The sequence below is a fragment of the Capsicum annuum genome, chromosome 2 (genome assembly GCF_002878395.1).
Source record: "Capsicum annuum cultivar UCD-10X-F1 chromosome 2, UCD10Xv1.1, whole genome shotgun sequence".
Taxonomy (NCBI): domain Eukaryota; kingdom Viridiplantae; phylum Streptophyta; class Magnoliopsida; order Solanales; family Solanaceae; genus Capsicum; species Capsicum annuum.
In genome coordinates this window covers 127872422-127884098 of record NC_061112.1, presented here as the reverse complement: position 1 = coordinate 127884098, position 11677 = coordinate 127872422, and the positions used below count along the sequence as shown (strand labels likewise).

The following is an 11677-nucleotide window of genomic DNA, read 5'->3' as shown; positions in this document are numbered from 1 at the left end:
TTTTCGAGAAGGTCTGAATACATTGTACCCTCCACAGACCTATTTTGTGGGACTAAATCGGTTTAATTGTGTTGACACCCAATTTTGACCTCACGATACCCCTCTCAGGCTGCTATTTTATATAGTAATTTTACGTAACATTAATTCTTACATGCTTAGTTTATTTTAATATCAACGTCTTACTATTTTTCTCGTCATTTAGGCTGCTATTTATTAAAATTATTTGATTTCAATTGTTAATATTTTTGTACACATTATTCTTATATTAAATACATATTGACGTGTCACATTCATAATTTAGAAAAATGCACAAATTATTTTGATACCATTTTCTATAATTTTTAAACTCAAAAACGACATTTTACATAATTTTATTAAATTATTTTTTTCACGCAATGGTGCACACTCATATTTTTTATAAATATATTGTCTAGTTTTTCATTATTATTATTATTATTATTATTATTATTATTTATAGCATTTATTTAAATAATAGTCTAAATTAAATCAGTTTATATGATCTATTTATTTTCTGACCCAATTTTTTACCACAATATACCAATTTTAGCCTAGTTTTATTCAATTTATTGCAATTATAGCAAATTTGTGACACAATTGAAAATTTATGTAAATTTTGATAAAATTCTCAACCTTTAAATCTCAATCGTCGATCAAACCTGATCCAACGACTGAGATCAAATTATCCTCTTTTTTCTTATAAAACACATAAGCCGTCTCATTATTATTATTATTATTATTATTATTATTATTATTATTATTATTATTATTAAACTAGCAGCCACTTTTATTTAATTTTTCTTTCTTGTGTCTAATTTTTAGCCAATCTTTTATTTCAATTAGTATCAATTTTGGCCAAAATTAAATATCAATATAAATCCCAATTGACCTACTTTTAAATACCTTAATCTTAGCCGTTGATCAAAGTTGATCCAACGGCTAAGATCAAATCAACTAATCTTTCCTTTTAAACAAAACATCAAACCCTATCCTCATTTTTTCCCTCAAACATCCGCCTCCCTCCCTTATACTCTCTCTCTCTCTCTCTCTCTAAGACTCACCATAACAAACACATCTTGCTCCCCCTTTCTCCTCCCTTGCCGCCTCACCCCTTTTCCGGTGAAACCACACTCGCGAAGCCCCTTAAGCCGCCGTCGGCAACTCCCTCCATTCGTGATGAACAACCACCGATGAGCCAGCCTCCGACGCCGGACAAACCAGCCTCCGCGCCACTAACCACCAGTCACCAGTCAACGCTGCAACCATCGACCAGAGCCAGACCCTTGGTGGACAAGTATTTATTCGATCTCTATTCAATAGTTATAAGTCAATATAGTATATAAATTCTCGTGGTTGTCCATGATAAGTGTTATACCTTAAGATTGAATTATGATTGAAAATGCAAGGAAGATTATTAGGATTGTAGTGCTAGTACATCGAACTTATCTAGTAGATTGACTTAACTTATGGATGAATTTATGTTTAGTATCTTGCTAGTTAATGTGGTAGTGCGGATCTGAGGTGTGTCTTGTTTCTATATGGAGTAGTCAGTTGTGGATTTTTACTTTAGGTGAAAAATTTTAAGGAATGCCAAGCAGAGTCTCGTGTATTATCAGTTGAGTAAAATATTTGTTGTAACGCTCGGTGAAGCGTATTTATATGTATTCTGGCTAGCTGACAGGTTTACGATAGGCCTATTTACAAAGGAAATTCTGGCAAATTTTTTTGAAAATTTCGAGAGTCAACAAAATTTTAGGACCACATAATGGTTAAAATGAAGTGGAAGTTAAGTAAATGATCTCAACAAAATTTTAGGACTACATAATGGATAAGATGAAGTGGAAGTTAAGTAAATGATCTCTTGAGTGTCTTAGATAATTATAGGAGTCAAATAAGTTATAAGCATCATTCAAGAACGAAAATGATTTAATGTAGTTCTTGAAAGATGAACTTGTATTTTGAAATTTTTAAAGTGTAATCACTTGAGAATGTGAATTCATGACTTGAAATTGGTTTAGTGTTGATATTTGAAATGTGAATTCATGATTTGAAAATGGTTAAGTTTAGTCTCTTGAGAAGTGAATCAGAGAGTTGAAAATGGTTAAGTGTAGTGTCTTGAAATGTGTACTAGTCACTTAAAAAGTGGATTAGCAACTTGAAAATGGTTTAATGTAGTTCTTAAAAGGTGAACTTGTGTTTTGAAATTTGTAAAGTGTGATATCACTTGAAAATGTGAATTAATGACTTGAAATTGGTTTAGTGTTGATACTTGAAATGTGAATTCATGACTTGAAAATGGTTTAGTTTAGTCACTTGAGAAGTGAATTAGAGAGTTGAAAATAGTTAAGTGTAGTATTTTGAAATGTGTACTAGTCACTTGAAAAGTGGATTAGCGACTTGAAAATGGTTTAATGTAGTTCTTGAAAGGTGAACTTGTGTTTTGAAATTTATAAAGTGTGATATCACTTGAAAATATGAGTTCATGACCTGAAATTGGTTTAGTGTTGATACTTGAAATGTGAATTCATGAGTTGAAAATGGTTAAGTTTAGTCACTTGAGAAGTGAATTAGAGAGTTGAAAATGGTTTAAGTGTAGTGTTTTGAAATGTGTACTAGTCACTTGCGAAGTGTATTAGCGACTAGAAAATGGTTTAATGTAGTTCTTGAATGGTGAACTTGTGTTTTGAAATTTGTAAAGTGTAATATCACTTGAAAATGTGAATTCATGACTTGAAATTGGTTTAGTGTTGATACTTGAAATGTGAATTCATGACTTATAATTGGTTTAGTGTTGATACTTGAAATGTGAATTCATGACTTAAAAATGGTTAAGTTTAGTTACTTGAGAAGTGAATTAGAGAGTGGAAAATGGTTTAGTGTTTTGAAATGTGTACTATTGACGTCAAATTAATCAAGTGTAGTTTCTTAAGAAGTGAATTAGTGACTTGAAAATGGTTTAGTGTAGTTACTTGAAAGATGAACTTGTGTTTTGAAATTAGTAAAGTGTAATCATTTGAAATGTGAATTCATGACTTGAAATTAGTGCACCTCCTCTTGTAGAAGAAGATATTGATGCAGATTTGATTGGTCTAATTCCTGGAGATACATGTTTGGTAGAGTGTTTATCGAGATTGATGGATCTTCGTAAGTTTATTTTTCAATTGATAGGTTCATTTTTTTCATTAATAAAATATTCAAGCCTACATACTTATTATGTTATTTACAGGTGGTATCTTGCGTCAAAAGAAGTTAATGACGCTGTAAGGAAGAGCGTTATGAGACTTTTTACATATCCTTGGCACGACTGGTGGGATATTCCAATAGTCTCTAAACAAGCCATGTTTCAAGAGTTTAAGGTATATTAGATTTAATTATTATTTAGTTAACTTATATATATATATCACGATGTGTTGTTGGTTGACAAAGCACGATCAGGTCATTTCTACAATTTTTGAGAAACATGCTACTATGTCACATCAGATTGCACATCTTAGACGGGCCTTAGCACAGGCCGTTGCTCCTGATTCAAGTAGCGAAGAGGAAACAGATAGTGATGAAAAGTTTGTTGGGGCTCGTTAGTGTTGTTGGACTTGACTTTTAGATAATTTTTAGATATTTTGAACTTAGCTTTTAATTAGTGAAAAATCTTTAGGATTGTTTTAAGTATTTTGAATGTTGTTGGATTCATTGTTTAAGTGTTGTTGATTTGAATTGCTTGAATGATTTGTTGATGTAGTGTGTTGTATGATTATTATAATAATGTGTGTTGCATGAGGGATGTATATATTGAATTGCATTTTTATTTGGCAGGTGGGATGTAGAAAATGCAGATTTCTGCATAAAAAAAATGCAGAAAAGCGACAATGACCGTCGATTTTTTATTCATTATGAATAACAAAAAGCGACGACCAACGTCGCTTTTTAATTCATTATGAAAAACAAAAAGCGATGATCAACGTCGCTTTTTATTCACTATGAAGAACAAAAAGCGACGACCAACGTCGCTTTCTATTCATTATGAAGAACAAAAAGCGACGACCAACGTCACTTTCTTTTTCAAAAAGTATTTTATTTTTCTCAAATTACGACGGACAACGTCAATTTTTCTGAAAAAGATATTATTTTTTTCAATAAAACGACGCACAACGTCGTTTTTACAAAAAATAACTAAAAATTTTTTTTTCTCCAAAAGCGACGTTGTTCGTTGTAATAAAGCGACATAGGCCATCGATTTTAAAAAAACAACGCCCCTTTTTGAGACGAAAAAAAAAACGGTGAATTTTCATCGATTTTGCCCAAAAAAGCAACGTTGACCGTCGCTTTTTGGCATTTTTTTAGTAGTGCATGAACCCTGCTTCCTCTCTCTTCTTATGCAAGAACTTATTCCTACTCTCCATTCTTAAAATTTATTTCCAGCGTAAAGGTAATTTAAATCTAAAGTTGTCAACTAATGTAAAGTAGCAATGTATAATTGTTTTCTATGAAAAATAATGTATTATATAACTTCTTTATAGCTACAAAAAACATCCCTCTTTTGCATGTTTTTAGTTTGTAAGATGGGACAAAGAGGAAAGCAAAAATCGAGATTTGAACTCTGAACCGTCAACACGAAAACAGTTGCTAAGCAAGAGTTTTGGTCCAGAGCCCTAGATATTAGGACTCTGATGTTTAGAAGGCTATTAGGTAAAATAACTAAGTCTTACACTTTGGTGCATATGAATGATGATCGTGAGGCTAATAAGCCGTTGAGTGTGAGTAGTAGCTTACCTAATGTAAGTATATTGATTCCTTTCCACTTGTGGATGATGTACATGTTGTGCGAGTGAATACACTAGTTGTTCCTATAGATGACCGAATCGACTCTTCTAGTAAGATCGATTTGTGTCCATCTAGTGTTGAAGCTATTGTGTTCAATGAAAGTACGTCGTTGTATGAAAATTGCATTGTCCAACGTGTGAGTAAAACTTGCCCACCACTTGAGGTTATGTGTGATGTGATTAATGAATCTCAAGTGAGTGAAGAATTTGAATATGTTGGTCAAGGAAAAGGGAGTGAACCGGTGAGCCTATGTTGTTGTAAATATTCTAATGTTTGTTTGGGTCTAGGGTTAATCATGTGCTCGACATATCTTTGAAACTTGATAATGACTCCCTAGAGAGTTAAAGTTCCAAATTTGTCCGCAGGTTACATCATTCACTTTTTAGGTACAATGTCTTGTTTGAAGATAGTTTATTCGCTCCTAATGAACCTAGTGGTGCAAGTGATGTAGACGGTATGGCTTGTCTTGGAATCTATAGCCTATATGTTAACCCACTATGGTGTGACAACATTCCTGCTCGAGATGGAAATCTCTTCTTGGAAGATGAGAGTACTCTTAAAGGTAGGAAATGTGTAGTCTTGGAAAGGAATAGTCAATCGGGTGAAGATGACTATAATTTGCTTAATTACTTGGGAAACCCAAATTGTGATTATTCTTTAGAAAATAATTTTGCTTGTACTCCTTTTATGACACCCCACCCGTGCTTGATAAATATGGTGACTTGAATTGTGATCCCTTTGATGTTAATGGTGGTTCGTGTCTACTCGAGGACCCTAGAAAAAATGTGTCATGTCTCTTTGGGGTGTTGCTCATATCCTTGCATCTATGTTTAACACAGTTGTACTTAAGTTATGTGAATCACAACTTGTGGATGCCAAGTTGTATTCTTGTTTGTGGAAGGGTCCAGGGATGTTAAAAACTTCTTGTCACCTTCATGGGGTTGGACAAATTGAAATATCTTGTGGGACTCTTGGGAGCGTGCTTAACATCATTTGTAAAGGGAAACCGAGTTCTTGGGCAAACTACTTGTCTTGGATTAGAATGTTGCAAGGTAGTTTCCCTATTCTCCCTATTGGTATGACTCCCTTAATGGAATGGCTTCCCTCGGGAAGTGGTTGGAAAAAGAGAGGCCCTACGTGCTTACAATGTCCCTTTCTCTCATTGTGTGTTTCTACTCGTGAATACATCTTGAATAAGAATCGTGTCTTTGGTGCCTTTCTTCACTACTTATATGCATATGATGATATTCATGATGTTGTTGGATATACATCGTATGACAGACGTAGTCTCAATTTTTATTCCTTATTTCTTATTGTTCATCCAAGATCTTTCCTTTGTGATGTTGTACAAAAGCTTTTCATAATTAACATAAATGATCCTTGGCTGTACTTCAAGTATGTACCACCCTGGCATAATAATGCTAATTGTTTATTTTGCTAACCCTAACCTCGTGTCATAAGGATGTGTACTTGTTTGTCTTCTCTTGATTTTGCAAGGTGCGGATTCAAGGTCGAATCCTTTTCAAGAAGGGGAGGATGATACACGTACAATCATGCAGACGGACTCATGAGGGCATATGTTGGATCCAAGACTTGGTGTGTGCAATTGAAGTGCAAAAGAGGACCTAAATGCACCAAAAATCAGCCAACATATTACACTTGATAGGCGCCCACTCATACAAGGGTCTTTTGGTAATTTTTGACTTCCACTTTGTAATATACTATATATAGAACCACTTAGGGTTTCATTCATCAGTTATTTATGATATTTTGAGAGTGTGTAACACAAGTCCTCTCTTCTCTAAGCAGCAAATCCGAAATTAGGTGAACACCAAGCATGGAATCACTTGTGTTTTTTGTTATTGGCTTGGAACGTTGGGTGCTTGGGAGATTGAGGTCCCTCTTGTGTCCACGAAGAGTATAGGTGTTCTTGTTACATGTTTCTAAGGGTTTAGGTGTTTAATACACACCTTAGTTCTTAGGCCTTGTAATAATATATGTCTCACTTTCTATCTTTACTTTTGTTGTTGTTATCTTGTGTAGTGGATTGTTTTGGGTCCTTTATTGAATCTGAAACTTGTGTTATTGCTGTTCATCTTGTTCTTCACGTTATTGTTTTGTTGTTGGCTGTTTTGGTGTGAAATACACCATTTTTATTTTGTATTCTTGTTGTATTTGTTCTTTGAACTTGTGGATTGTTTTGGTGTATGTTTTGTGCCTTTTCCTGTATTTTTACGTATTTATCGTATCATCTAACTGGCCCCCCATCCCACCCTATGGCATACCCCTTTCCCAAAAAGTTATTTTTTTAAAAAAATATATATATTCTTTAAAAAAGTCTTACCTCAACCCCATCCTAACCTCCGATCCCCTACCCCACACCCCTCCCCAAAAAATAAAATTTTATTTTTAAAAAAATTAAATTCAAAAATTTTTTTTTACCCCACTCTCGCTATCTATCCAACTTCCCAATCTTATTCAAATTTATTTTCTTGAGTTAGATTTACTAGAAGTAAATATAAATATGTTAGTAGAGGGTCTGAGATTAGTTGAAGATCGTCATCTCACGCCTCTCAAAATCAACATAGACTTCAAGGAAGTAATAACCATGCTGAAATTCGATAACTTACTCTATGATGATTTACTTGATGAATGCAGGTCAAGAATAAGAAGATTAGGGAGGTTCCAGATAAACCAGAATGGAGTAGCAGACGCTATGGCTAAGCCAGGAGCAATGACAGCTGATCTGCAGGAGACATCCATTTTTGTTGTTCCACCAATGTGTGCTCAGAAAGAGGTTTGGACGGGTATAACTGAAACTTATTTAGAAAGATTTTTCAACATTTTTTTAACAAGTACTAATATTGATGGCTCCTCTTGTTTTGTTTTGCAATCAGATTGAGCAAAATCCGATGTTTGTAATTAACTCTAACTTTTAATTCTCTTAATGCAGTTTCCATTAACCAAAAATCAAGAATTAGAGGAAAAAAATATAATTTATCTGAGATTTTTTTCTATGAAGAATTGGGGAAAGATAAGAAACGAGAGCGGTCATTGGGATGTAATATCAAATACACGAAAGACAAAAAAAAAAAGAAAAAAGAAAAAGGATCGGGAACTGAAATTAGTAGGGGCGAACCATTTAGTAATCAAATTTACGACTTGTTACTTCAAAAATTATTGAGTTCTTGTTGGGTTTCTTTATAGCTCAAAGTTGGTGGGTTGAAATTTTATTATTCCTCTGTTTTGAGCTAAAAATGTGAAAAAGAGGAAATCAAATCTGAAAATTTGTTACAGATCTGAAAGTTCGAATATGAAATTTGTGAGTTCAATTGAATGATTGCTTACATTTTAGGATATAACGCAGAAAAAAACAAGATGAAATTTGGTAGTAGATGGCATAGTAATAGCTATTCAATGATTTCATAAATTGTAGTAGAGAAGAAAATCTTTTGAAAAAAGAAAAAGAAAAAAAAAAAAAGAATATTTATACTAGACTTAGGCTTAGGGAGCGGTATGTGGGCCATCTTTATCGATGACTACAAAGTGAAATAATTTTGAACCGAAAGGCCATGTTGTGTACAATAACCCAAACTTGGGCCATTAATATTGAAAATGGCCAACCTGTGTCGTTTTTTCTTTTAATTCCACTAAATGATTCTTTCCTAACTTGGGTCATTTTGGTCAGGTTGTTCAGATACAATTCATATATTATATTGATACAATTCGTAAAAAAAATAGAGCAACGAATTTATGGGTAGAAATTGTATCATTATTGAATGAAATATGCATTTTTCTAATATGACCTGCATAGAATTTGTATCATTGTTATATAAAATATGAATATGTATAAGATGCACATAGAAGTTGTATCTTTATTGTATAGAATATGTATCGAATATGTATCAATGTTGTATGACACTGTCACCAAATGACTTGAAAATAAAATTAAAATTCAATCGCTATATTTTCGTGTTAATAATTTCAACTGAAATACTATTTGCATCGTTTTCCCTTAAACTTTTTTTTCAATTTTTCTGGTAACAAAATCAGGCCTACAAAGAATGATAGCTAGCCCGTTCCACATATGGGGTTAAAAACGGCCCAGTTACTAATATTTAGCCTTTTCCCTTTTATTTTTCTAAAAATTACATAAATACACAACTTATATTTTTAATATTAAAAAAAATTTCAACTTTCTAAACATATTACAAAAATCCCAACATATACACAGAATGCTATGTATATGTCGGCTATGTTATGTATATTAATAGGGAAAGAGAGTAAAGTAATTAAAAAAATGGGAGATGGTATAATTACTTTTAAAATATTGGTATTTATGTTATTTATACTTTATTTTATTTTTAAATATTTGTGGGTGTGTGTTTAGTAGCCAAATAATAGTAGAATGACGTGAAAATTACATGCAGTAACTTAAATGTAAAACATAAAGTTCGGAGAAGAAAATGAATCTAATCAATTAGCTCAACAACTTAAACATTTTATTATTTGTCATACAGAAAAGCTCCCCTACCCACTCTCCACTCTTCTATGGGCGGATCCATGCCAGTTCAGACATCAAGATGCTTAAGTTCCACATTAAAGCCAAAGCACCCAACAATCATTTTTGTCAATGGGTGCTCAACAATACATCATAATCAATTTTACTGTATTTTCTATATAAATATATAAATTTTTTACCGCGGTCAGTGGGTGCTTGCACAAGCACACGGAAAAGACTGCATGAATCCGGCCCTGCACTCTTTCTACTATTTATTAAAATAAAAGTATATTCTTTAAAGAATTAAATTAAGACTTTTTCATAGATATATCCAACAAATCCATGTCTAAATCTTCAGCATAGTTAAAAAGAATCAGTTCAAACGAAGTGGTTATATGTCATGTTTGATAATTATGCATGAGGGACCAGTTAACTCAATTTTGACCAGCAAATAGAAAAAAATTGAACAATTTAAAAGGAATTAATAAAACTCTAACTGAGAAGTGATGGTATACTGTGTTTACAATAAGATATATATACCTAATTAAATATTTTAAAGAAAACACTCGTAATATCCAAAGACCTTTAATGAATTTATTAATAAAACTTCAACATTATTTAGACATAATGGTAGACTTTTAATTTGATATCATAAAATTTAAAGGTGATGCAACAGCATAAACAAATTAAAAAAAATGAGGTCCACGAGTAGATAAGGTCATTATGTTGTCTATTAAACACCATATTTATAATAGGAATAATTGGTATTTAATTATTCTTTGAATTATACAAATGTATAACATATAGAAGAAGTTTTTATAGTAAACATCTTTTGGTTAGGTATTTGTTCACTGGTTGGAGGCAAAGAATTTTATGGTTTAAAGTGAGGGAAAGCATATATGAATAAAGTTATTAATTGGTTTTACAAAAAGAAAACAAAAGCAAAATTCTGAATAGGATGGGCCATTTTATAATAAACCATCACTATGCTTCATCACATGTAATACCAATAATAAAATTTGTATTCCTTATGTCTCAATTTAATTGTCTTTTTTCTATCTTTATGATTAATTATTGATTGATTATAAGAGTGATTAGTTCAGCTTAAGTATGATATGACAGTCTTTGAGTATACTAGAACCAAATGCAGGCATATTTGACTTTCACACTTTTATACACTCATAATGAAAAAAAGATTTATATACTCTCATAACATCTATATAATATTTGTTTGTGATAAGTGGAACTAATTAATTACTTGAAGGAACAATATCAATTTTGATTTTGAAGTTATTGGCAATTTTTTTTTTATCCTTGTCACGATATATGACTTAAAATATTTAAGATTCAATTCATTAAAATGTGTGTTTTTTGAACCCTTCATATAGAAAGTATATTATATAAGTATATGTTTTACTATTTATAAAATTATGATACCACACAAATTTAACATAACATATATCTTTTAGGGGTTGTTTGGTGTGCGAGGTATGGGGGAAATAGTTCCGGATTAAAATGAAAGATTATTTTATCCCATGTTTGGTTGGAGGTATTAGTTAATATCGGGATAATTCATCCCACCATTTACACCATAGTGATGAGATAAGTTATCCCATATGAATTGTGGAATAAGTTATTCTGAGATAACTAATCCCAAGATTAATTATCCCGGGATAACTATTTTCCAACCAAATGAACCTTGTTTCTTACTTAAATGGATGTGCCTATATGTAGGGCAACAATTCAATTGCTATTACTTATTTGACAAAGTTCTGCCTAACACTTAAAGCATTTCATTTCATGTGACAAATACATTGTAATGTCAGCATGAAAAGTAGAAGCAAAAATCATTATTTTTCTTGAATTTAGGACATTTAGGTACTTTGTGCCCACATCTAATAATGTGGTTGAGTTTTGTTCTACAGAGATTTTATTTGATTCAATTCCCTTCAATTAATACCCCATGGTTTTTCTCTCTTTAATTTGGCCCCAGTAATAAAGACAAGTGGTCATGCATGCACAGTGTGTAAATAAAGGATATAGATCAAAGCATTTTAAGGGGAAATTGAAGGAAACATCATAAAGTTGCTATAATATAATCATTTTGTCAACTTAGCATTTCTTCTTTTATTTGCTTTAGAAACAATTTAACAGACAAAATAGTAGCTTCTTCTGTTAAGTTGCTAAAATATAATTCTAGTTTCTTTGTAATCATATTAAGTAAAAAGGATAGTTCAGTATACTTAATTTTTATTATGCACAAAATTAAAAAAAAAAAAAATCGAACCACAAGGGTTTATAGCACTGTAACAAAGCCAACAACAAAAGATAACTCTCTTT

The 11677-nt window shown here is 32.0% G+C and overlaps 1 protein-coding gene across 4 annotated transcripts; it reads left to right on the top strand.

Moving 5' to 3' along the window:
• Positions 1–1005: 1005 nt before the first annotated feature.
• LOC124896005 lies at positions 1006–3738 on the top strand. 4 transcript variants are annotated; one of them, XM_047406909.1, is made up of 4 exons: positions 1006–1312; positions 3062–3162; positions 3245–3374; positions 3445–3738. In XM_047406909.1, the coding sequence occupies exons 2-4, from the start codon at positions 3125–3127 to the stop codon at positions 3595–3597; spliced, it is 321 nt and encodes a 106-aa protein (XP_047262865.1). In that variant the 5' UTR covers positions 1006–1312; positions 3062–3124; the 3' UTR covers positions 3598–3738. The 4 variants fall into 4 exon arrangements, with proteins under 4 accessions (XP_047262865.1, XP_047262867.1, XP_047262866.1 ...); XM_047406911.1 differs by having other exon boundaries at positions 1007–1312; positions 3079–3162; positions 3499–3738; XM_047406910.1 differs by having other exon boundaries at positions 1007–1312; positions 3079–3162; positions 3454–3738.
• The last annotated feature ends 7939 nt before the right edge of the window (positions 3739–11677 follow it).

Excerpts from the sequence above, each read along its gene's own strand:
- LOC124896005 (XM_047406909.1), top strand. The coding sequence starts at position 3,125 with ATGTTTGGTAGAGTGTTTATCGAGATTGATGGATCTTC. Across the intron at positions 3,163-3,244 it reads ATCGAGATTGATGGATCTTC|GTGGTATCTTGCGTCAAAAG; the intron begins GTAAGTTTATTT and ends TGTTATTTACAG. Across the intron at positions 3,375-3,444 it reads CCATGTTTCAAGAGTTTAAG|CACGATCAGGTCATTTCTAC; the intron begins GTATATTAGATT and ends TGGTTGACAAAG.